General features: G+C 39.1%; 1 protein-coding gene across 5 annotated transcripts in view; it reads left to right on the plus strand.

The window, feature by feature from the left end:
• The window catches only part of Sec20 (vesicle transport protein Sec20), a 37,478-nt gene extending 22,724 nt beyond the window's left edge, over positions 1-14,754 (plus strand). For 4 of the 5 annotated variants that reach the window (XM_072297262.1, XM_072297264.1, XM_072297265.1 and 1 more), the window contains 2 exons: positions 3,865-3,986; positions 13,756-14,754. In XM_072297262.1, the coding sequence (XP_072153363.1) occupies positions 3,865-3,986; positions 13,756-13,943 (310 nt within the window). In that variant the 3' untranslated portion in view covers positions 13,944-14,754. Of the gene's footprint in view, positions 1-3,864; positions 3,987-8,660; positions 9,027-13,755 lie in introns of those variants that run through there. The other variant, XM_072297263.1, reaches the window with a different exon arrangement.
• The last annotated feature ends 12,494 nt before the right edge of the window (positions 14,755-27,248 follow it).

The raw sequence follows: 27,248 nt of genomic DNA on the forward strand, positions 1-27,248 counted from the left end.
TGAAGGATTTGATAGCGTTGGCGGCTTTCTCTGATATTTTCTTGAAGTGTGTGTTACGTGATCCGTCTTCGTCGAGCCATACACCTAAATATCTCATGAACGGAGCTGGTGTTATAGGGTGATTTACCACTTTGAGCTTGCATTTCCTCTTTTTCTTCTTCTTTTTTCCCACAATTTCGAGGGCTTCCGTTTTGGAAGGTTCGAGAGCCAATTTAGCTTTTGCCAATTCTTCGTTGATTTCAGACGTTATTTGATTGGTGCTTTTTGTGAGTTCTCGCCTTGTTTTGGTTTCAATAATGATAGCAAGATCGTCAGCATAGGCGATCTTTTCTGCGACGGATTTTGTTGTGAGATTTACAATTTTGTCGTAGCACACATTCCAAAGGTGGGGTCCAATGCAGCTACCCTGTTGTACACCGGAGTTGATTTCAAAAATGAGACCATTGATTGTGATGTACCTATCTGTAAGGTAGTTTAGAATTATCTGGATTATATAGGAGGGGATGTTTTTCTCCAGTAAAGACTCGTGAATGTCCCTCCAACTTAAGCTGTTGAAAGCATTTTTGATATCCAAGGTCAGTATGGCCATTGAGGGACGATGTTTTTTGTCGATATTAAGGTTTTGAGTAATTGCATTTCTGACTTTGTTGATTGCGTCTGTGGTGGAGTGTCCGCGACGAAAGCCATGTTGATTTGGGGACAATTCTAGCTCGGGGAGGAGTCTTCCGATGATGATAAGCTCGAAAACTTTGCCTAAAACATTTAGCATACATATGGGTCTGAAGGATTTTTCGTTTTTCCCAGGTTTACCCTTAGAGATCAGTGTTAAGCGACCTTTCTTCCATTCGTTGGGGAAAATGCCTTGTTTGAGGTAGTTATTGTACATTTTAAGGCATTCCTGTTTATTTGATCTTATAAACATTTTAGCAAGCTCTGGGTTTATTTGGTCAGGGCCGGGTGCTTTCTTGTTTTTGATTTTGGAGAGGGCTCTGTCAAGTTCTTCGGTGGTGATGTCAGGGAAATCCTCTTGCACGAAGATAGGCCAATCGCATTTCTCGTGTGTTGGAAATAGTTTATTGATGGCGGTTATAACTTCTTGATCTGAAAGGGAGGCTTGGTCATGAGTTGGTGGGGATTTTAGTTTTCTTTTCCTGATCTTGTAAGCACGACCCCAAATGTCTTTTTCTAGCTCATTAATCCAACCGCTCCAAAGTTGTCTCTTTGCGTTTTTCATTTCGATGCGTAGATTTCTTTTGTCAGCTCTAAGCTCGTTGAAAAGGCGATCTCTGTCTTCTTTGTTTTTTGTGCGGGTGATAAGTCTTCTCGTTGACGAGCATTTTTTCTTAAGATGTTGTATATCATCGTTCCACCATGGGGTAGGTTTTTTTCTGTTGTTGCTGCTTTTCCTTTTGAAAGTTTTATTGCATGCCTGGGTGATTATTTGCAGACAAGTCAGGGCTGTTAGCACAGTGTTGATGGTTGTATTTTGTACAGCTTGTTTGGTGTGCTTGGTGAAATCCTGGAATTTTTCCTTCTTGAGCCACCAACCTTGATGAGAGGTTTCTTTGGAGCTAGACTGGTTGGGGCTGTTTGATTCATAACTGATTTGGAAGGTAATGGTGTTGTGAAAACTCATATTTTCTTCGGTGTGGGTGATTAAGTTAGTTAAGCGATTTTGAATAGACGAAGAAGCGATGATAAGGTCGATATAGGAGTTTCCCATGGGACCAGAGAAAGTCGGCGTATTTGAGCATGGGTCGTTTTTGACTATCAGGTCGTTTGCAGAGAGCCATTCGGAGAGGATCTTGCCCCGAGGGTCGTCTAGGCGGTCACCCCATTGCGTCGAGCGACAGTTAAAATCGCCCATAAGAATAACAGGTTTAGTTCTGCTTTTCAAATTGTGGTCAAGTTTATTTAAAAAGTCTCTGAATTGAGTGATTGTTAGAGCAGGTGATGGGTGAATATAGCAGCAGTAGAAAACGATGTTATTGTACTCGAATGTAACGAAGCCGGGGTGTTTTTCCCAATTGGTGCATCCCCCGATAAGGTCAGACGTGGTGAAGACCGCCACATCGTTTGAAGTATCAAGAAAATTTCCATCGAAGGTAGCTTTGTAGATGTTTGGTTCAGGCAAAACAATTATTCCTGAACAGGTTTCGGCGGCCAGCTTCTTTGCTGCGTCATGAGATTCTGGAACTCTGCCTGTGTTGCATAAAAGTGCAGAAAAACTGTTGGTCTTTTGGTTGTTTGCTTTCTTACGAGCCATAATTGATTTTCTTGAGCTTCGCCTCCAGAGCTTGGATGAAACAAGGGCAGTTTTTATCGTTGATAGCGTGTTTCAGGTTGTCTAGTTTCCCGCTGGCAATGCAAGCTGAACATTTGTTGCTGTTTTTCTTTTTGCACTGGTCTGATTCATGATCGGGAGAAGCACAGAAGAAACATAGCTGGTTTGGGGCTCTGCAGAATTTAGCCGGGTGGCCATAGCGGATACACCGATAGCACCTGGTTGGGGAGATTTCATCGTAGCATACGCAGCAAGAGAAACCTATGAAGACTTTTCTAACATTCATGATGGTGTGTCTGATGATGGGATTACATTCGGCTAAAATTGTTTTGGTGTCGTTGGCTTTGTCGGATTTTGTCTGGTAACTTTTTAAGATTTTAAAACCTTCTAGGAACTCAGATTGGGTAAATTTTGCATTTTTTTTTGATGAAGTCATTTTTATGATATATGTCATGAAGGATGTCTTCGTTCGTCATATCATTTTCTACATTTCGCAGTGTGATTTGCGGGTTTTTTAGGATGACTGGGTTGCATTTGATATTAGCGGCCTCTTCCAATTTACCTTGAATAATGGCTAATTGGGTATTGTCATTAGCTGTGATTAAGACTGTGTCTTTTCTTTGGGTAATTTTTTTTATTTGTACGTCAGTGCCTTTGAGATTTTTTCTTACTAAGGCAGGAAAATCTTCTTTCATGGTAGTGTCGTCAATAGTTTTAACTTCCATGAGATGTGTGTCGGTGTTTGGGGTGCGGAGATTTTTCCCGATTTTTATAAGGGGGGTGATGAAATCACCTTTTGTAGTATCTTCGATAAGTTTCTCCAGGCGTTTTGGTCTCTTGCGATCGGAAGAAGTGTTGTCAGCGGTAGGAATAATTTTCAAGGCTTCAGAAAAATTTGCTGTGTTTATTTTGAGTTCGTTTACCGCGGTTTGTATTTTTGCGTAACCGAGTTGAGCATCTTGGATTATGTTTTCCTTTAAGTCATCTTTAAAAATTGCCAGTTTAGAATCGAAGGTTTCAATTTTAGATTCAATGTTTTTCAAAGAGTCAAAGATTCGAGTATCCGAGGGGGTAGTCGGGGATGCTATTTCTTTGGTAATAATATTTCTTAGGTTTTGACAAAAGGCGTTTAGGCTGTCTTGGTATATGTCTGCGAGATTTGGAACATGATTTGCGAGGAGCTCAAGGTTTGGGATGACCTTAAGTATGTCCGTTAAAGATTGAAATTCGCAGCGGAGTGCCTCTGATGCTACTTTTCTTTCTGTTGTTGACGTCATATTTTGGGTTTGATTTGACCGATGATGGAGAAGGCGTCCGGGCGATGAATGCGATTTCTTTAGAATGGAGTGGAGAGTTTGGAAGAAAATGGCGGAGTTAGCTGTTGGTGGTCTATATATTGAAAAAACAATGTTATTTGATTTTTTTAAAATTTTTACTGCGCAGATTTCAACATCCGCATTATTATATTCATCACAGTCAATTGGTACAGCATCCATTTAATCCAAATCCTAATTAGGGATACTTTGCTCCTACCTTGTGACTTTGTTCTAGTTTTTAATCATTTTCGTTTTTATTTTCAGGACCAAAAAAGACAAGGTAAATTTGATCAAGAAATCTACAAATATCACAGACAGGCTGCTATCAATTAGTCGCCATCTAGCAGAAACCATAGAACAGAATTCAAAGACCCTGGATTCTCTAGGTACGACTTCTGGAGCCCAAAGATTTCCTTTTACAAATACAGGGTGTTTCATACCACCTGCACCAGGCTTTTTTCTCCGTTTCTTTTGGTCAGGTGAATTTGGAAAAGGCAGAGTCGAAGAGGACTTGGGCCCAAACCAATACAAATTTCATGTGCCTTAAAAGGGGAGTCATGACTTTAAAAGTTTGGTAAGGTTTCTCTTATTTTTGAGTTTTGCCACATTGAAATTGGTCAACCCCCGAAGAGTTTCTTTTAAGTCTCTAGAATGATCTCCCAAAGGGAAAATATTTTACCCCTTGCCTGGAAGGGCTTGAATGTTAAATTCAAAGATTTTGGCAAGCAACTTATCATTCCTGAAAGAAAATTACGAGTTACTGTTCTTCAGGTAAAAATTTCGTCGGTTTTGGGTATTTTGAAATGTGAAGTCCTAAACGGCCCTAAGGCTAAAAACTAAGTAAGGCTAATGGGCTGGCTGCTGAGTGCGGAGGTCAATACGCAAGCCGCACAAGGGAGGGAAGTGCTCGAGCGCCCTGCACCTTACTGCAACTCCATGCTATGGAATGAAGTTAAGTAAGAGGTAATAGAGCTGAAATTTAAGACAGAAATTTAGCAGTTATATTATTAACAAGGCTGCCATACTTATTGACGACCGAGAAAAAGATGTTAGCAATTCTACTCATATAGACATGCGGAAACAACTCTGTGTTTGAAACACTTGCTGGCCAAACAGCAATTTGCCAGTAAGAAATCGCCTTTGACCACTAGAAAATGAAACTAGCAGCTAAGCCTTGGCTAAGAAAATCGTTGTTAAACTCCGTTTTTGGGATTTTTCGAAGCATTCTGCAAGGTACCATGTTGTATAGTGTTATCAATTCTTCCCCTCTGTCTTCGTCAAGTTTCGTGACATATTGGGTCTTGTCCTAACATTATGGCATTCGGCTGTTCAATGAAGTATTCCTAACTTCAGGCATTTCGTAAGGGCAATTTTTCATTTTGCCCCCTAAGAAAACAACTTGCAGACCAGTTGGCTGTAGACTTCATGCCAAGTTTCAAAAACTGAAAACAACAAACAAAAATAAACTCTCTTAGATGAGCAAACAAGAAAAAATTAAAATTCAAAACTACAGAAAGCAAGATTGCAATTATTCTGCAAGCATAAAATATACAAATGATTATAAGTAGGAACGAAAGTGAACACCCTTTACAAAAAATCCGTTTGCAATCATTGTCCAAACATAATAAATAGAAATAATTAAGTGAAAAATTAAAATGCATTGTTTGCCATCGACAAGATAAATGCATTACATTTTAGGGCTTTATTTCCACGGACCGTTTCAAGAGATTTGTTCCAGGGAAAAATCCCAGTTAATGAATTTTTTTCCCAGTACCAAGTATGGTCCTTGTACCCCTAGGACCAACTGATAGAGGAAGAAGAAGTGAAAGCAAACTATATACGACATTTTGTTGGTAAATCCATTGTTCGTGTTTGTTTAGTTAAAATGATGTGTTTAACCGTCAATTGTGTTCAATAATCAATTTAATCCTGGTTAAACACCCGATTTTTACTAACTTTACCTTCCCCGCAAACTTGTGGCAAGACTGTATGATCCTCATTCCGTAGAGATGGTAACTGGGAAAAATCCCAGAAGTTTCATTCCTGAGATTCCAACTTGAGACAAATCCCATGGAAACGTCCCGTGGAGACAAGGCCTAAGGATTCATGTGAAAGTTACCAAGTTACCGAAGTTGTGAGATTTGTAAAAATTGTCACATAACAAAATAATGATTAGAAATAAATAAATTCCAACGCAAAATTATAATATGATGGAGTCCAAAAGATTTCAAACTGAAATTCCAGTTTCAAACTTTTGAACTGTTTTGATGCTCTCATATCTTGAAAACTATTGTTTTTCAGAGTCAAAATGTGGTTATATATTAGCTGAAATACGCGAAGTGGACAAAGCCAATGAACTAATAACTCATTAAAAACCACAAAAACAGTGACATTTTTTGCAACACGACTGAAGCACTTATGTGGTCAATCTTTTTGAAGTCTATCCATTTTTCAATTGGGTAGAAGCCATTCTTCCCAAACTACTAAAATGTGGGGCCGGCAACTGGAAAATATCAGAAGAATCGTGCACTTTTGGAAGAAAGCATGAAATTCATCTTTACCCTATAGACATCCGATTTAGACATAGGTAGACCCCAAAAATCTGAGCTCCCAGAGGGGGAGGGGGTAGGGCGGGACTTATTTTTTTAAATCGACCAAACCAAATGTCGTACGGTCCTAAATGATTCTATGTGATAAAAAACCATGGTAGCCAAAAGTATTTTGAAGAAAAAATATTTTAACCTGGCGCGCACAGAGCCTAAAGGTCGTTATTTTCCCGGTTTTTTGGCATTTTCACTGTCTCTTTTTGATATTTTAGTTAGTGGCAGGGATTTGACGCTTGATGTCCAAAAATTGGTCCAAAGGACTACGTGCAAAACGGGCCATTTGGGGCTCGGGGAGGATACTTTTGAGACTTGCCCTATTCATTCACCTAACAATGCCCCATCTTTTCCCAAAGTTTCAAGCCCCCCAAAAATTTTGGCGAGACGCGGCGGGGGGTCAAAGTTAAAAACCGGCAAAATTTTCGCGAATTTCTTACTCGAAAACCAAGAAGTTTTGGAAAACGCGGTTTAAACGAGCGTATTCAGCGTGACGAGAGCTTTCAGAAAATGTATAACATTATAGGGTTTTGTCAACTTCAGCTCGAGTTATCGCCTCCGAAGCGCCGGAACACTCAAAAAAGACCCCTTATTTTTTCACGTTTGGGCCGATTTAAAAAAAAGCCATTTTTTTATTTTGATGAAAAACTGATATGTTGTTCCTGACTCTCTGTAGCCCCTCTAGCTCTTTACCGCATGCTGGGGAAATGTTTTGGTCGCGAGTTATAAGAGCAAAAAGGAGCGAAGGTCGAGAAAATCGGCTATTTTAAACTGCGCGCGCGGCGTTGATCGGAAGGAAAACGTCCCCTCCCACTCAGTTCGGCGAATCACACTCCACTGCCGACCTCGCATTGTTGCCACATGTCTCCTGATCCGTCGCCGCGCGCAGTTTAAAATAGCGGATTTTCCCGACCTTCACTCCTTTCCGCTCTTATAACTCGCGACCAAAACATTTCCCCAGCATGCGGTAAAGGGCTAGAGGGGTTACAGAGAGTCAGGAACAACATATCAGTTTTTCATCAAAATAAAAAAATGGCTTTTTTTTAAATCGGCCCAAACGTGAAAAAATAAGGGGTCTTTTTTGAGTGTTCCGGCGCTTCGGAGGCGATAACTCGAGCTGAAGTCGACAAAACCTTATAATGTTATACATTTTCTGAAAGCTCTCGTCACGCTGAATACGCTCGTTTAAACCGCGTTTTCCAAAACTTCTTGGTTTTCGAGTAAAAAATTCGCGAACATTTTGCCGGTTTTTAACTTTGACCCCCCGCCGCGTCTCCCCAAAATTTTTGGGGGGCTTGAAACTTTGGGAAAAGATGGGGCATTGTTAGGTGAATGAATAGGGCAAGTCTCAAAGGTATCCTCCCCGAGCCCCAAATGGCCTGTTTTGCACGTAGTCCTTTAGCACATACTGACTCGGCCCCAGCCAGAGAGAGAACTCGGAGGACCAGGCCAATCTACCGAAGGGATTGTGGGGCGCTCTCACAGTCGCGATGACATCATAAGACAGTCGATGCGGGTTTCATCAGCGAGCGCCCGAGAGAAAAGAGCGAGAGAAAAAAGGGAGTATCCACATTTGGCGTACTCAGAGAGAAAAAGAGAGAGAGCAAAAGGGAGCATCCACATCTGGCGTGCTCAAAATGAGAGAGAAAAAAAAGGGAGCATCCACATTTGGCGTGCTCAAAATGAGGGAGAAAGAAAAGGGAGCATCCACATTTGGCGTGCTCAAAAAGAGAGAGAAAGAAAAGGGAGCATCCACATTTGGCGTGCTCAAAAAGAGAGAGAACGAGAGGAGAGCATCCACATTTGGCGTGCTCTAGAGTGAGAGAGAGCAAGAGGAGAGCATCCACATTTGGCGTGCTCTAGTGAGTCGGAGAGAGAGATGAACACCCACAATTGGCGTGTTCGAGAGAGAGAGAGTGAGAGAGATGAGCATCCAATCAGGTGTGCTCGAGAGAGAGAGAGAGAGAGAGAGAGAATGAGCAAAACTGAAGAGAGACAGTAAGTATGAGCGTGAAGTCTATGAGACAGAGCGTGGCAGAGTGCCGTGTAGTCTGAGGGACTGAGAGTGGCAGAGTGGCGATGACCAACTGATGTGGCCGAGCATATATAAGAGTGGTTGCATAACCGCTGAGATGATTGAAAATTCCGTTACATAACGCACTTATGTAACGAAAGTGGCCGACACGTGGAGGCGCACGTGCCGCGAATCGATGGAAAGTTCCGTTGCATAACCGCTTATGCAACTTTTGTGGACCGCACATGGCCCAACACACTGCCGCATGCGCCGTCCTTGACGCGGTGCGAGAAAAAATCATACAAGAAAAAATGCTATGAAAACGATACGAAAAATCAGGGTTTTTCAAACCTAAAAGAACTAACTGCTAGTTCACAGAACGAAAAAGGGGCCTCGCCCCGACACATACCTTGTAGACTAAGGAAAATTTTTTGTTTTTCTCGTAGGTCACTCTCACTTGGCTTGGTGATGCCCATTTATTCTGCTCGGCAGCTCTAAAACTCGAAATTTCACCGTTTTTGAACGTGTAATGAACTTTTTGGGCAGCCTATAATGGTAGTAAAAATTCGAAAATTTGTGGAAAGCAACTCCATACCGTCAGTATGGAAGGGCAAATTTCAGAAAACTCCTTGGTCTTTTATTTTCTGCCAAGCGATGCCTACTATTGAGGGAAACCCGTCAAAAATAGCTCAAATTTGAACGTTTTCCCCCTTCGAAAATAAATTGTACACCCTGTAATGACTATTAAGGTCCAAAAATTTTTGGAAAGTAAGTTCATACCGTCTGTATGAAATAAAAAATTTTACTTGGTTCTTACGTCTTACATTCTTCACCCTGCTACGTTCAAAACGGCAGTGAAAACGTCAAAAATACCTTAACTTGGCCGTTTTTTGAAAACATTTTTGAACATCTTGTAGGGGCAGTTTAGGTCCGAGAATTTGTGCAATGTAAGTTCATACCCTCCGTAAGGAATAAAAAAATCTATTTGGTTCCTATGTCTTACATTCCTCGTGCCGTTCCGGCAATCACTTCGAAAACGTCAAAAATACTTCAATTCGGCCGTGTTTTCAACTGCCAAATTTATTAGACACCCTGTATTGACACCAAAAGTCCAAACATTTGTAAAAAGCAAGTCCATACTATCAGTAAGGAAGGAAAAATTTCAAAAGATACTGAACTAATTCGAGACTAAATGCATATACATTGGGTGCATATGTATATTTTCCATTATTTGTTGCATGGTGTCTCCAGATACACGAAAATCTTTAAAAATACCTCCATTATGATCAGTTTTTCGCTCTCAAAATTTGATAGATACACTGTAATGGTAGAGGCGGTCGAAAACTTTGCTGAAAGTAAGTTCATACCATCTTCATACAATACGAAAATCTACTTGGTTCCTATGTCTAACATTCCTTGTTGTTTGGTGTCCGCAATCACATCGAAAATGTCAAAAATACATCAATTCGACCACTTTATTTTCCGAATTTTTACTTTTTCGCTACCCTTATGGGTAGAAGAAGTATTGTTATCCGCCAAGGAAAAAAAAAGAAAAAAGTTGAAAGTTCATCATTTTTAGACGTTTTAAAGTCCCTGGAGTCAAAATAACCATACTAAAAATAATGTATGTTCGTCCGTCAGGCGTCCTCCAAATTTGTTTAGAGCCATATCTCAGAATCTATCTGTTCAATTTCATTCAAAATTTGCAGGGAAGACCATATCTATGGTCTCCTTATGCACGTCAAAAGATTTTAGGGTACGCTAAGATTTGGGGGGCTAGGGGCCAAGGTCGATTCTCAGCAAAATCACACGGAAAGCTCATTTTGAAGGACTGTTAATATTGGAAAAATGCCTTTAATTCTTTGAAAGTGGGCATCAAGCACACCACCTGGGTCATTAATTTACTTAAGTGCCTAGAAGCTCTTTGAAGTATACTCAAAATTCAAGGGATACAAGGCAGAAAAGTAGGGCACTATGCTCTGCGAGCCATGCAGAGGGCCCGCTCACTTTGAGGAACTGTCGATACTGCGGAAGCCTTTAATCAAGTTAAAGCTGACATCAAGCTCTACCTGGCTCATTCATCTTAGTTCTTATTTTATCTTTGAACTAGACTCCAAATTGAAAAGGGGCCCATAACAAATCGCCTTTAGGGCCGAACGTTCAAGGAAACGGAAAACTCCTCAATATTAGCAGCAAGTGTTTTGAGTCAGGCGAACCCTAGGATTTCAAATGCATTATATAGTGCATCATATACTATCTCCAGAATTACTCTGTGTACATCAAGCAAAATTAAATGACTAATTAGGTACTTCCATACTATGAATCATTGAAGCTAATAATAGAGCTGACTCTTAGATCTTTATTGGAAACTAATATGTTTGTTGTTAATGAACTGAAGAACCCCAGCAGATTCCATCTTTCGCGGTTCCTTTTTATGAGGTCCTGAACACAAGTATACTAATACTGCACGAACATGATTGATTCAATGATAATTGATTACACAAGGCACATTTATGGGCCACATTTGTTATTTCTGTTTGTTATTTTAATCCAACTCTAACACACGGGGACATGAGCTAAGGAGGTGGCGTTTTCGACGGAAGGGTGATGAACCATTTCCAACGGGGAGAGTGGAAGAGCTCTCTAGCGGACAATCTTGTATATTGCTAATTCCCAATATCGCTCTAGCCTTTCCCAATGGCCGAGTGGATAGGGCATTCGACCGCCCATTAAGAGATCTGGGATCGATGCTCGACTTCTCCCGCAATATTTTATAACGACTTAAATATTGATTAGTGATTCTATCCTTTGAAGTAGGTTTTTGATAGCTTTTTACCATGCTTAGGGAAAGATTATAATGTACGAGTATAATCATATCTAAAGTATGATGTATCCGATATGTATCCTATGATGTAGATCCTAATGAATTGTAGAAGAGCTAAGATTTGTAAGGATCGCCGTTTTTACCAGGAGGCATCAATAAATTATTTAATTGAAGATGTCTCATAATATCGACAAGTCAATTCTAAATATATGCAATCATCACATATCCAGAAGAGATTTATGACAAAGTTAAGTAGTTTGAATAAAAATTTCATAACTATCATCGTTCTATCAAAAGTCCATTCGAACTTTGTGATTTTGTGAATTTGGCAGTATTTTTCTACTGATTCCAGTAAAAGTGTCAATGCCGGTTCAGAGCGCCGACTTGAGTGAGAAAGTCTTGTGCGATCGTCGCACCGCGATGGGGAGGGCCAAGCCCCTCAATATGCCGGCGCGAATAAATTGGAAGGCCAATTTTTTTGTAGACACCCTGTACTAACAGGGGAGGTCCGAAATTATGGAAGAAGCAAGTGGAAAGAAAGAAACGGATAAATTTAGGTATTTTTGAAGTTCTCGCTTCACTCGCTGGTGACAACAATAAAAAATATGAGGGCCTTTGGAAAATTGCCGTTCAATTCTGATGTAACACGTATATTTGCTTGTTATATGAGTCGCTGGTGTCAAAACAGGGTGCCAAAACAATTTTGCAAACGAAAAATTGGCCAAATTTAGGTATACGAGGTCTGTTAGATTAGAAACCGGATTTCGGTGATAACTAGCCCACTGTGCGTCCGAATTAGGTTTTCTTGGACTTTCCTGATAACATACTCAAGATCGCTAGATTCACAGATTTTGTTTATTTTGATCAGTGCTCATTCTGAGTCACCTTGAATGCAAGTAAGTCAGGTGCGTTTTGCGATTTTCATCATGCGATCACGGATAGAGCAAATATTTAACATTAAAGGGTAGAGGATTGGTTGACTATTTGTTTGGGAGGCTAAAACTCTACTTTTGATTAATGGTAACACGCAATAATGCTATGGTTAGTTGCAGTAGCATTTCCTCGGAAAAAAGTACTTACCCTGCTCGGAAGAAGGTGCTAGAAATGTGCTTATAAACCAGAACATTTTTAGAATATGTGCTAAGAAATGCTCCCAAAGGGTGCTTTAAAGTGTATAGTTTTTCATTCCAAGACTGCTTCAACCTAATTTTAAGTGGAACGAATACAATTGAAGATTTTTGTAAGGAGTTTTCAATGCTGTAGAGCTGGTGCTGGTATTCTCTTGAGCCGATTGTATTACCTCTTGACTCAAGAGGTCGCAAATCTGAGCTATGCTGTGAGGAATTTGATTTCTTTTATAATGAGTCCTCCGAGAAAAAGGGAATAAAACCAAGGAGCTTGAGCTAAGATTCCAACCTCGTCTTTTATTAAAACTAGGTGAAAGAATAGTAGTTCAGCATTTTCGATCACTGACCTCTATCTTACACAACTTACAAGGGGAGGCTACCGATTGTCCACCTCAGATCGGGTTCAAATTTTGCAGAGAGGTAGAATAGGTTAATATAAGAGACCGTATTTTTTTTTAGGTGCCAATGCCCAGCCGTTTTTGAGTTATGAATTTTTGAAGTTGTCGTTTTTTCGTGTCAGCGACGCGCTCAAGTTGAGCCTACTGTGCGCGCATCTTTTAATGCGATCCGAGTGTCCCGACGTTCCAGTGAGTCAGTTGCCCAAGCGGTAGCGCGCTCGCCTACGGTGCTGCAGGTTTGGGGTTCGATAGGTACTACTTCCGTGAATTAAAATTTTGCAATTGATTATTTTGTTTTTTAATCGCTTCATCACAACAAATTGTAAGTCACCTTGTGGACGTTATGATTCTAATTAAATTTTATGTATTTTTTATTTTTTTAATGAGTGTGTAACAAAAAAGGAAAAAAATATAATCAGCACCACAACGTCTACAAGGTGACTTACAATTTGCTGTGATGAAGCGATTAAAAAACAAAATAATCAATTGCAAAATTGTAATTCACGGAAGTAGTATCGAACCCCAAACCTGCAGCACCGTAGGCGAGCGCGCTACCGCTTGGGCAACTGACTCACTGGAACGTCGGGACACTCGGATCGCATTAAAAGATGCGCGCACAGTAGGCTCAACTTGAGCAAGTCGCTGACACGAAAAAACGGCAACTTCAAAAATTCATAACTCAAAAACGGCTGGGCATTGGCACCTAAAAAAAAATACGGTTTCTTATATTAACCTATTCTACCTCTCTGCAAAATTTGAACCCGATCTGAGGTGGACAATCGGTAGCCTCCCCTTGTTAAACAGACCTGACTTCTTTTAAGAGGCTTACACATGCCTCAGAGAATCGTGAAACTGATAAAAAGTGTTTGATTGATTGATCTATCGTTAACCTTGTGAGTAGCTGCCAGAAACCGGAAGTGGCAACCACAACAGGGGCAGCCACATTAGAGGGAGCTTCAGATATGACACATTCTGATATTAATCTCATTTTGACGACTGCATCTACTCGCCTCCAACAAAATAATGTGCAGTGCGTTTCAGACATCTAATATATTTTCGAAATTCAACCCATGTGTCGATACCACACTAAGAAAATCATTTAAATTTTTCAAACTATTGTCCTCACTTCATTTGATAATTTTCCTTTTTGGAATTTATCTTCTATACGTATATATTTCTAATTTGTTCACAGTTATTTCCTCCTCGAATGTGACTGGAATCAGAGATGAGCTTAGGTCAACTGGCAGTGTCATAAACCAATCTGGCAAGCTTGTTAGGAAATATGACCAGCGAGAATTCACCTCAAAACTAATGATTTTTGCAGGTTTTGCCTTGTTTTTAGCTGTTTGTCTATCCATAGTATACAACAGGCTCTTTTGAGCAAAGATTTGTTGTTTTTCTTGATTTTTTCATGATCGTGAGAAAAATTAGAGCTCCTCCATAAGTTGTTGTTGAATGAGAAAGAAAAAATTTGCTAAAATTTGTGCAGATCACTGTAACTGGACAACATAGTATTCGGGATACTGAGTAATGGGCCCACACTGCCCCAAATTTGCATCTTTCAGGGAATGTTTTACCTTTTTTAATTGATCTTCTATACTGCCATGCTATGGAAGAACACTGTATGAACATTCGAGAGTTGTCAAATTTCCCTGAATAAAACATGTATTTTTGACGAAATTTATGCATATTTTTCCTTTAAATTCTCAGATATTTTAGATTAAATTGCGTACAATATTATCTAAAAATTGTTGAACAAAACATTCGCAATTTTCACAGTAAAGTAGGTTTTTATTGACAGAAATTTGGCAACGTCTGAAGGCTCATACAGCGTTCTTCCCTAGCACAGCAGTATATATTTCACTAGATTTTGTTTTATTTGATTTTTCTCAAGAAGCTCCAGAGACTTCAACACAAAGTACTCCGGACCTCCTCCTTAGGAAATCGTGTAACAAGCTCTGCTGAGGTGAAGGCAAATGTGAAAAAAGCACATTTTTGTCTTCATATTGCAGTAACTAAGAAAGTGACCAGCTCAAAAAACCAAATCTTGCTTGTAAAACAATGGTGCAAATAGAGAAACCAAGTGGCATAGAAGAAATAGGCCTGTTCATATATCATTATTTAGAATCGTGCTGTATGTTAGTGTCTCAATGTTCTTCCCTAATTTAAAATATATGAAATATCGGATTAAGGGCGTTCATTCTTCGATGTAATTTGACAATGTGTGGTTTCGACTCAAGCGTGCTAGATTTGTCTCGGTGCTGGGAGAGCTATAGGTATGCTTTGCACGAGCAACAAAACGAAAGTTGTAACAGTACCATGTTAGGCCTGTTCCCTAGCAAGTCACCTTTATCAAGCGAGCAGTAAATGGCAAGCAACACACTGAATGTGCTCAGCAGTTAGTACAACCAGTGGAGGGCTGCAGATCCTAACTTTTATTTCTACATGGCAGCCCTCTAATTGTGATACTTCAATCCAAAAGATGTAAAAAAAGAAAATTTATGCTTGAACTGCAGGTCGCCATTTTGATTTTTAACAAAACAGCGGCTGGTGAACGTTGGAAGTATGGCAAAGCGAAATCTCCCAAGATTCGGGTAAGACTTGGTCAACGGGGATTCTGCGGCACGAGATAATCGAATTTGACATTAGTTCTCGAAAAACTCCATTTTTCTTATTGAAGGCTGTTAAAATGGTGGCTAACGGAATAACCTCGAGTTTCTGAATCGTTTTCCCATAGATTTGCATTGAATGTGGTATACAGGAGTTTTTTGCCATGAGAAACTCAAATCAGTCATTGGCATTCCACAACGCCCAATTCTACAAAAATTGCGTTCACGAACGAACGAAAAATGAATATTGAAGTCATTTATTCTCGGTTTTCCACAAAATTAATATCGATTTCGGTTTTTTCATGCCACAACACCTCTAGATTCACCCTTAGTTTTACCCTTGGAGTTTTACCCTCATATTGAGAGATTGGATTTTGCTGTACCTATAACTTTGACCTTGATTTTGAGTATATAGGAATATAGTTAATGCATTTTCGATTTGTTCACGGATAAAATGATACCTAACATCGATGTGTTTTGTCCTTCGGATTTTCAGCAAGAGCTAAAGCACTTTGGTTGTCACAGTTGATGGTAATTAGATGTGAAAAGCCAATTAATTCTTCAAGTAATTTTTTGAGGTAAATTGCTTCTTTAGAGGCATCGGAGAGTGATAAGAACTCCGCTTCACTGCTGGAGAGTGCAACTGTTTGTTGCTTTCTACATTCCCATGATACTGCTGCATTAGGAAGAATAAAAGCATTACCAGAAAAAGATTTTCTTTTTAGGTCATTATTTGCCCAATCAGAGAGGGCGAAACCTGTAAGATAGTTTTCTGATTTTTTGTAAGCCAAACAGAAATTGGCAGAAAAGAGCGACGCCAAAAACGACCGTTTTTTGGCACAATTTGGGCCAGCGGGGATTTTTCTGAAACCGGGCCCAAACGATACCTTATGATACCCTAAAACTCTGGTAAAAATTTTATCTTGAGTATACGCCCCGTTTTTGAGAAATGAGGGGGCAAAGTTGCCAAATCGCCATCATTCTGGACAGCATTTCTACAGCAAAAAGACGGGGAAAATGGACGAAAAAGTCAAATCTTTTATGGGTTTCGGCTGTAAATGTTCTCATTGGGCCCCCAAGCATTTAACTCTGTTCAGTTTCAAAAATTTTGGTCGCCCAGTGGTCCACAATGGGGAGAAATCGTCGACAAATCAGGATTCTTTGTCAAATTTTTATAAATGGAAGTAAAATTGTCGGTCTGCTGCAGTTTTCATGGCTAACAATGTTCTTATTGGTCCTCAATGCATGAAAATGTGTTCAGCTTTACAAATGTACATCGCACAGTGGTCAAAAATGGGGGAATTAGTGGACAAATTAAGATCCTCTGTCAAACCGTTGGTCCCCAGTAGAGTTTAAATCCCGGAAAAATTCATGTTTTTATTTTTTTTAATTATTTATATATGTCAGACCGTATTGTTTATAGAACGTTGTTATAGAATAGACTTTGTAGCATTATTTCAATAAAATATGCAAACTTTCAGAAATTTAAAAAAGAAAGAAAAATGGAGAGAAAAAATTTAAAAAAGATTTAAATAGTCAAAAAAAGAATTTACAGAATTTTTCTGGGATCTACAGTCTACTGGGAACCAATAGTCATACATCATTTTTAAAAAGTTAGGCAGAAGATCTTAATTTGTCCACTAATTTCCCATTTTGGACCATTGTGCGATGAAAATTTGATAAACTGAACCCAATTGAATGCATTGAAGACCGATTAGAACATTGTTTCCCATGATCTCTGCAGGAGACCAACAATTTTACTTCCATTTTTAAAAAGTTTGACAAAGAATCCTTATCTGTCCACGATTTCTCCCCATTTTAGACCACTGTACGTCCAAAATTTTTGAAACTGAAGACAATCACATGCACGGGGGCTCAATAAGAACATTTACAGCCCAAACCCATAAATGGTGTAACTTTTTCGTCCATTTTTCCCGTCTTTTTGTTGTAAAAATGCTGTCCGGAATGATGGCGATTTGGCTACTTTGCCCCCCCATTTCTCAAAAACGGTGCGTATACTCAAGCTAAAATTTTTACCCGAGTTTTAGAGTATCATAAAGTATCGTTTGGGCCCGGTTTCAGAAAAATCCCTTCTGGCCCAAATTGTGCCATTCTTGGCGTCGCTCTTTAAGATAACGAAGAATGCGTTTGGCCACAGACAAATGTTTTTGATTGGGTTGCTTGGAAAATTGACTCAGAAAGGTAACTGCAAAAGAAATGTCTGGTCGACCGGTAACTGAAAGGTACAATAAAGAACCAATGAGTTGCTGTTAATTTTTTTCTAAGTTAGGATCAGGTGGTAGATTATCAAATTTTGTGTCGATGATTGGAGTAGATATACCCACTCAGCATGATATCTTACAGCAATGGTGTTATTTGCTGATATATGTTGATGTAATGTTACTAATATGGATGGAATGTTAAATCAGTAATGTCAGGATAAGACTGACAATATCAACATTGATGTAAGCTTGATAGTCCGGCAATCAAGGAGATGTCAAGAAGTGTCAACCTCCTGATAACAATGTTAACGGGGGCATATCAATATTATGTAAGATTATTGTAATGTTACTTCAATCTTACTATCAATGTTGTTGCAATGTTCAGGCAAGTTCCTAGCAGTAGCACATCAACATTGATGCAATCTTACTAAGATGGATATAATATGGCTGCAATGTTGATGTGTAAGATGTGCAATATTATATTAAGATTGTATTAAGGTTCTATGCTGAGTGGGTATGGGTTTACAATTTGACATATTATATTTATCAAGTGAATTTAAAATATATATTAGTTTAGGTTGGAAGGGTGGTTGCACACAAGAACAGAACACTGGATTGAGACTAAGGCATTTTATTAGAAAATGCAAATATTCAACAGGCACAAATACAGAACATGATCACAAGCAAGCACGAGCAAGAATGGCGAATGCCTCGTTGATGGATGATGACCATCGGTGAGAGGCGATAGGTAGTGACGTCATGATGACATGACATCACTATCCAACACCTCCCCCTTTACACTTTTTTTTTTTTTGAAACCATTAGGGTATCTCAGTTAAAACTTAAAACTTATTTGAAACCATTGGGGTTTCGTAAATACAAATGATGTGAAACCATTGGGGCTTCGTAATTACACATGATGTGAAACCATTGGGGCTTCGTAATGCAACTGATGTGAAACCATTGGGGCTTCGTACTTAAAATTGATGTGAAACCATTGGGGTTTCGTAATTAAAAATTGCTCTGAAACCATTGGGGTTTCCTTTGCTAAATTGAAGAGACACCATTGGGGTGTTCAGGCTTATAGATACCATTGGGGCATCGTAACAATTGATGTGAAACCATTGGGGTTTCCTTTTACTAATTTAGAAGAGACACCATTGGGGCATCGCTAACAATCAATTATAAAAAACAGTGATCTAAAATATTGAAACATAACAATTACCAGTGTATCTGGAGATTGGTGAATGTAAGTGCGAGAGTAAGAAAAACAAAGTAGGACTTAGTTGAACATATCCAATTTAAGACTCAAAGAATGCGAGTCATTTTAGTATAACACGTTTTAACTCTTCATTTAGATACAAAATTAGGGTCAGGCTTTTTTGGTACGCCTCGACCTAAGTTCCTAAGCCTAATAATGGTAGGACTCACAAGTGTTGAGGGTTGAGCACTTGGAGCTGAAATTGGTTGAATTGCAGGCGAGTTATCTATAATTGTGGAATTTTCAATTATTGTTAAGTCTAATTCACTATTTTCAGGCGTTGACCTATCCAATGAAATGATACTATCAGAGTCACTAGAAAGAGATTCTTCATCGTGAGGTTCTGACTCAAGTACATTTTCTGGAGCACTTTCAGAGTTACCAGAATGTGAATCTTGATTTTGAAGCTCTGTATCATTGACATTTTCAGGGGCACCTTCTGCCTTATTTGATGATGAGTTATTCTCGGTTAGCTCATCATCAAAAAATAAGAGAAGTGCACCTGAATTAGTTGTTTCTTTCACGCTTGTACCAAATCTCTTTCTAATGAATCTAGAATTTCTCCTTAATGTTACTCCCTCATGATTTTCAAGGAGATAGGATCTAGGTGCATTTTCGACTTTCTTTAATATTACAGCTGGATACCAACACTTATTAGTGTCCTGCAACCAGACTTTTTCATTTTCTTCAAAGTCAGGTTTGGATTTGGCACTTTTATCATAATACTGCTTTGTTTTATTTTGAGTTGAAATAATTTTATCAGTCACATCACAAAGTTGCGGTTTCAGGTTTGCAACACTTGTTGGCAGCTTTGTTCTTAGTGTTCTACTCATCATGAGCTGCGCTGGTGATTTATTCAAACTACTAATTGGTGCATTATTATGCTCTAAAATTGCCAAATCCAAGTCTCCATGACTTTCAAGAACTTTTTTGAGAATTAATTTAGCTTTTTTTACAGCGTTCTCAGCCATTCCGTTCGATTGAGGATACCTCGGGCTAGAAGTTTGAATAGTAAAATTATATGCTTTTGAGAATTCTATCATTTCGTGCGAATTAAACGGTTGATTGTCAGCTATCAGACGAGCGGGTATACCGAACACTCGGAAAATATCTTTAAAGACTTTTATAACTTCAGAAGCTGTCTTTTTATGGATGGGCCTAATTTCGAGCCACTTGGAGTAATAATCTGTGACAATGAGAAATTGTTTACTTTGGAATTGCGCAATGTCTGCTGCGATTTTATGAAACGGTGTGGTGGGAATCTCATGTGGAACTAGAGGTTCTTTGACTTCACTAGGGTGAAACTTATTACAAGTAGCGCAAGATTTTACAAATTTTTCAATGTCAGAAGTATATGACGGCCAATAACAAATGGACCTAGCTCTCTGGATAGTTTTATTAATACCTAGATGGGCGTCACCATGGAGTAAAGCAACATAATTAGCCTGTAATTTAGCCGGAATGATGAGACGGTTTTGAAAAAAGAGCAATTCATCGTTTATCGCTATTTCATGTCTTAATTTGAAATGGGGCATTAACATTACATCATCGCAATGATCCCAATCTTCCAGGTGCATTCTTTTTACCTGTGCTAGAATTGGGTCTCGCATCGTGGCTTCTCTAAGTTCCAAATATTTACTGTTAGACAGTTCAAAATTCACCTCCAGGCAATGTACAATTTCATCAAAATCGATTTCATCATTACTGACTATTTTACTAGAGAAGTTTCGAGATAACATATCAGCTACGTACATCTGTCTACCAGGCAGATATTTGACCTCAAGATCATAAGGAGTAAGTTTAAGTAGCATCCGTTGAAGACGGTTGGACATGACTCTGGTTATTCTTTTCTTGAAAATAGCTTGTAATGGTTTGTGATCGTTTTCGACTAGAATTTTGTAACCGTACACAATATTGTGAAATCGTTTAGCAGAAAACAAAATACTCAGCATTTCTTCCTCAATTTGCGCATATCTCGTTTCAGCATCCGTTAGGCATCTTGATGCAAAAGCTATTGGGCGACCTTCCTGAAGTAGGCAAGCTCCCAGGCCAAATTTTGAAGCGTCACATTGGATCGTAATTTCTTTGGACGGGTCAAAATTTTGCAAGCTTGTGATTTCACAGATAGCTTTTTTAACAATTTCGAAATGCTCAGTATGTTTCTCTGTCCAAACAAATTTCGTTTGTTTCTTCAGAAGGGGTCTGAATGGTTCTATGAGATCAGCCATGTTTGGAACATAATCTCTAATGTAATTTATAGTTCCTATTACAATTTGCAGTTCTCGACGTGTTTTAGGGATTCTAAGATCTAAGATTGCTTGGATATAATCATTATCGGGACGTGTACCATCAGCACTAATTATGTGACCCATATACCGTATTTCTTTTTGCTTGAACTGAAATTTGTTACAATTGAACTTGATGTTGTACTTGCGTGCTCTGCTCAGTACTTTCGCAAGTGCAATATCGTGTTCTCTTTCAGTTTCTCCACAAATTAGAATATCATCAAAGTAAATGACTACATTTGGTATGTCCCCAAAGTATTTAGTAAGAAGTTTTTGGAATACTTCTGGGGCGTTGACAAGGCCAAAGGGCATTCGTAGAAATTTAAAACTACCAAAGGGTGTATGGAAGCCACATAAATTGGATGCTTCGGGCGTAAGCTGACAGTGCCAAAATCCGTCTTTAATATCAAGTACAGAAAATATTTTCTTATTGACTAATTTTGGTTTGATCTCCTCTAAGGTTGGAATCAAATAAAATTCACGCTTGATTACTTTGTTCAAGTTTTTGGGGTCTAAACATATTCTGATTTTACCATTTTTCTCCACAATAACAAGATTGCTTAACCATTCAACATTTTCAGTGTCTGGTGAAATAATATCAAACATGACTAACTCTGTTAGTTTGCGCTTTAGTTTTTCCAGTAGGCGTACCGGAAGACGTCTTGGAGGGTCTACAACAGGAATCGCTTGAGGATCTACTTAAATGGCGCATATAACCGGGAATGTACCAAGACCTTTGAATGTATCTTGGTTATTAGCAATAACTTGTTCTTTGGATTTGAAATTTTCAATATCATGCACAAAATTTCTAGTGACTAGACCTAACTGAACACATGAATTTAAACCTAACAGGGGAGTTTTCCCTACATTAGTAATTGTAAATGAAAGCTTACGGACAAGACTCTGATTTGGCAGTTTACAATCTAGAACGGCATGTCCACAGGAATCGATACGAGCACCACCATAGCCCAGAACCATCGCTTTGCTTTGTAGGAGGACGGTTGAAGAGTTTTTGACTTGATCAAAAATGCAGCGTGGCAGAATATTGACCTCGGCTCCGGTGTCCAATTTGAAGTTCACAGTTTGGCCATTGACAATGATGTTTTCCATCCAGCATTTATCAGGAGACGTTACGCTATGGATGTTGATATCATCAGGGGTAGCAGGACCGATACGATCGTTAACTTCGGATTGTGACGAACTGTCCGACTCATTCACTTTCGCACTGAGAAGAGAAAAGTTATCGACTAGTGGTGACTGATACGGTTGTATCATTGAGATTTCAGAAATATACAGATAGTCACTAGCATTAATATTTTCCAAACGACCGCACGATCTGGATTGATCATTTTCAAGCTGACTCGGGTCGCTAATAGATGAACAATGACCGCACTGATTTTGTAAGTTAACTTGATCAGCCGTTTTAGGAGTAGGTTTAGAGCCACTTGAACTTTTAGGTTTGGACCGGCATTTGTTGGGAAAATGATTTAGCCGTTGACACAAGGTGTACTTTTGACCGTACGCTGGACACTGGCGAATAGGGTGCTTGTAACCACAATTCCGGCAATTGAATTGCTTGGCTGGAGACTGTTGTCGTTGATCACTTGGAGTTGGCGTTGTTGCAGAGACGTTTTGCTGACTTCTACGATTGTTGACTGAATCAATAGAAGTGGTCTTGGATGCGTCACTGGCCATTTCGTTGGCTCGGAGTTTACCGGTTTCGATTGAACGACACAATTTAACAACTTTCTCGAACTCGTAGTCTTCACCAAGCAACCGTTCGCGAAGAATTTGATTGTTAATACCGATAATGATTCGATCCCGAATGAGAGACATTTTGAGATCTTTAAAATTGCACTGTTCGGACAGTTTTTTAAGAGCGAGAAGAAAAGTTTCGAAATCTTCACCCTCTTTTTGAACTCTCGTAAAAAACTGGTACCGCGAAAATACTTCATTGGTTTTGGGTTTCACATAATCATCAAGAGCCGAAGTGAGCTTTGCAACAGTGTCGGCTTTGTCATCAGCCAGATCAAGAGAGTTGATGAGTTCCTCTGCCTCAGTGCCGATGAGGTTCAAAAAGATCGCTTTTTGAACAGCTTCTTCTTTCTTACTGATTTCAGCTCCCACACTGTAGTTGGTCCACTGCCTCTTGAACTTTTCCCAGTTTTTTAGGATGTCCTCGTTCACTTCAAGAGGTGATGGCTTTATGAGAAACTCCATCACGAAAAGAAAAACACGTAAAGAATTGAAAGGAGCAATGGAAATTCCACGATTAGCGAGGAATAATTTAAGTTTCTTGAGTTCCGCGATTGGCGAGGAACTGAAGAGGAATTTAACACATTAGAAGAAAAGTCCACGACATTGGGTCACGAACAAGACATCGAAACAAGCACCATGAGATCCACGATTAGCGAGGAAAGAAAAGTCCACGACATTGGGTCACGAACAAGACATCGAAATAAGCACTTCTATACGATCCACGATTAGCGAGGAATAGGTAATGTCCGAAGACCGAACGCGTTAAAATTGATAAAACATTTCGAACTTAATCGATATTCTAAAAGTTGATTAAAAGAAGAATTGGTGCTACGAACACGACATTAAAAAATTTGGTTGCACTATGCCATTTTAGGCCACGAATTGGCGTGGTCGGGCCGCCGTGTCGCCGTTTATCCTGCTGCTTGGCACGAATCCGTCTTCCTTCGTTGTTTAATCCTCGTCGCCATGGTTTAGGTTGGAAGGGTGGTTGCACACAAGAACAGAACACTGGATTGAGACTAAGGCATTTTATTAGAAAATGCAAATATTCAACAGGCACAAATACAGAACATGATCACAAGCAAGCAGGAGCAAGAATGGCGAATGCCTCGTTGATGGATGATGACCATCGGTGAGAGGCGATAGGTAGTGACGTCATGATGACATGACATCACTATCCAACATATATTTCATGACTTAGTTTAATGGTTTGAGCATTTACATCTCTAGTGACAGTCATGCCAAGGCATTGGGATACTTCCCCTAAGTCTTTTAGATTAAAGAATTCAGACAATTTTTTTGTGAGGAATTTTCGCTCTTTTTCATTGTTACTGAAAACAAAAAAATCATCAACAAAAATTGCGACAACAATTTATTTGTCATCACTACGTTTATAGTAAACACATTGCTCATGTTTCGAACGTTGATATTTGTTAGGAACGTTATAGGTTGATGAGGACTGAATTTACTTGAGAATTCCAGGAACGCGATGCTTGCTTCAAGCCGTAGACGGCTTTCTTGAGACGAAAAACTTTATTTTGAGGCGCTGTGAGACCTTCAGGTATTTTGACATAAATCGTTTCGCTTAATTCACCGTGAAGAAATGCGTTCATGGCATCCAAGTGATTAATTTTCATATTTAAATCTACGGCTAAGGCGAATGATAATCTTAGTGTTGAGTGTCTTACAACTGGTGAAAGCGTTTCTAGATAGTCAACACCATAGCATTGTGCACATCCTTTAATTACTAGTCTTGTTTTATAAATTTGTTGATTATCACTTGTATTTGTTTTCCTTTTAAAAACCCATTTAGTTTCTAGAACCTTTCGGTCTTTTGGTATATTGGTTAATTCCCAAGCTTTGTTTTTGTTGAATGAATCAATTTCACGAATCATTGCTTTGTGCCACAATTCCTTATCGGAGCTAATTAACGCTTCATGTACAGATTCAGGGACAGAATTGTGTTCATCAGAGGTAGTGTTACTTACAGCCAGAAGTAAGAAGTAGTCATCCGTCCAGGCAGGTTTTTGTCTTGGTCTGGTGCTTTCTGTTTGATCATTGACAGCAATGACTGTTTCATCTTGACTGCCGTCATCTTCGATGAATAGTTCTGGAATGACTTGAGCTATTTGACTGGTATCGACACTTACATCTGGTTCTTACATCTGTTTCTTCAGGTGTATCAGTTTCAGAGCTTATTTCTTCTTCGCTGGAAGTACTAGAATCTTGATGTGTTTCATTTTCGTTTAAATGTGATGGTTCGTTTGTAATTTCTATTATAGCTGTGGGATTTGTTTCGTTTTCTTGTTCTTTACGTATGTTGTTTTGATCATTTAAATATGACTAGCTGCTTCAGCTCGCTACGCTCGCTCGCGCCGCTAGCCGGTGGCTTCGCCCCCTGGACCCCCAGTCACTCGCTCCGCGAGTGAATGTTGGCTCGCTTCGCGAGCCAAATTTTGCCACTACGAGTAATTAGAGGACTTCCTGGAGGAAAAATGATAAATTCAAAAATAAAGAATAAGAAACTGATAATGATAACCACCTACTTCTAGAAAAAGAAACATCCTTGAAAAATAAAAAACACTCCTCGAAAAGAAAATCAAAACACTTTGTGAAAATTTAACGGTGCGAAAGGGTGAACATTGATTACCGATTCTCTTGGAAGAACACATGAGCTGCTGTAAAAAAGTTAATTATTAATAAAACCTGTGCTGCCGTAAAAAGGAAAATTCTCTTCTGAAAAATACTCATCAAAATTAAGTAATTTTCATGTAAAAAAAACTATAATGATAAAATCAAGAAAGCAGAACTCTAGACGCACTACTGAGAAACCTGGACAAACGGAGAACTGATTATGAGCAATGCGACGGCGGAAATGCGTAGTAGGTGTTCCGAGTCAGACGGCATAAGAAAGGGAGTGATACTGACAAAGGACCCATGCCAGAGCAGAAGGGTGACACGTACTGACGGCAGGTAGGGATGGGTTTACGTGGAGAGGGAAACGGAAAATCAGAGGGTGAGAGGTCCCCCAACCATATGACTCGTCCAGCGGCAAAGACGAAAATATTTCGTTATCAAATCGAGGTAAATTTTGCAACGTCGGTCGCGCAAATCGAAAAACTAAGGAATGTTGGCACGTCTACAGCCTAAGAGCTTTCATTTAAAACAAATCCGAGCAAAATCGGTCCAGTAGTTTCCGAGATCGAATTAGCACAAACTGTCCAACGTCAAAAACGCAAGTATGTCGTTATGAAATCGAGGTAAATTTTGCAACGTCGGTCGCGCAAATCGCAAAACTAAGGAATGTTGGCACGTCTACAGCCTAAGAGCTTTCATTTAAAACAAATCCGAGCAAAATCGGTCCAGTAGTTTCCGAGATCGAATTAGCACAAACTGTCCAACGTCAAAAACGCAAGCATGTCGTTATCAAATTGAGGTAAATTTTGCAACGTCGGTCTCGCAAATCTAAAAACTAAGGCATGTTGGCACGTCTACAGCCTAAGAGCTTTCATTTAAAACAAATCCGAGCAAAATCGGTCCAGTAGTTTCCGAGATCGAATTAGCACAAACTGTATGAGGCCAAAAAAAGCCTTAGGATATTAAATATATAGATAGATGATTCATTTTTGAGTGACGATTTAAGTTGGAAAAATTTACTTTCATCAAAGATGACATCACTAGCTAGTTCTAGTGATTTGGATTTATTGGGGTCTTTAAGTCAATATGCTTTCGTTTCTTCGCATATGCCCCCAAAAATCATTTGTTTGCTTTTGGAATCTAATTTCCTTTTTTTGCTTTCGAGATGTGACTAAAAGCTTTACAACCAAAAATCCTAATATGACTTTAATCAATTTTTCTACCGGTGAATTTTTCTTTAGGAGTGACTTTCTAAGACGGCTCGAGTGGGCGATCTATTTTTCAGATAGACAGCATAATTTACTGCTTCTGCCGAGTAATGTTAATGTATATTTGCATCTGCTATCATACTGCAGACTTTGTCCGTAATAATTCGGTTTGCCCTTTCCGCAGAACTGTTTTATTGAGGAGAATGAGGTGTTGTAGTTTTATGTTTTATACTTTCTGCCTTTAAAAAAGTACGAAATGGCGAGCTGCAATATTCTCCCCCACTGTCATCTCATGAACATTTTATACTAAGATTAGTTTGTTTCTCGAAAAAATGTTTAAATTCTGTAAATTTTGTGAAGACTTCATCCTTGTGCCTTATAAAATAAACAAAGGTTTTTCTAGTGAAATCGTCTATACCGTTGTGGGATAAGGTTGACATAGGGCTGCAAACATCACTGTGGATTATTTTTAATTAATTAATTAACAAGACTTAATTAGGAACACGCCATTCCAGCTGCAGCAGCTGATAACAGATAACAGCTAACCTTCATCTTGCGCATGCGCATTATGCGCCTTGCATTAAACCTCTACCTCGCGATTTTACATGATCCTTTCTGGAATCTTTGTAATTTAAATTTGAACTTTGAGCAACTGGACTTTGATAATCTGAACTAACCCAGTTAGCAGCCTAATATTCTGAGAAC

Source organism: Bemisia tabaci, chromosome 2 (assembly GCF_918797505.1).
Source record: "Bemisia tabaci chromosome 2, PGI_BMITA_v3".
In the NCBI taxonomy this organism is placed as follows: Eukaryota; Metazoa; Arthropoda; class Insecta; order Hemiptera; family Aleyrodidae; genus Bemisia; species Bemisia tabaci.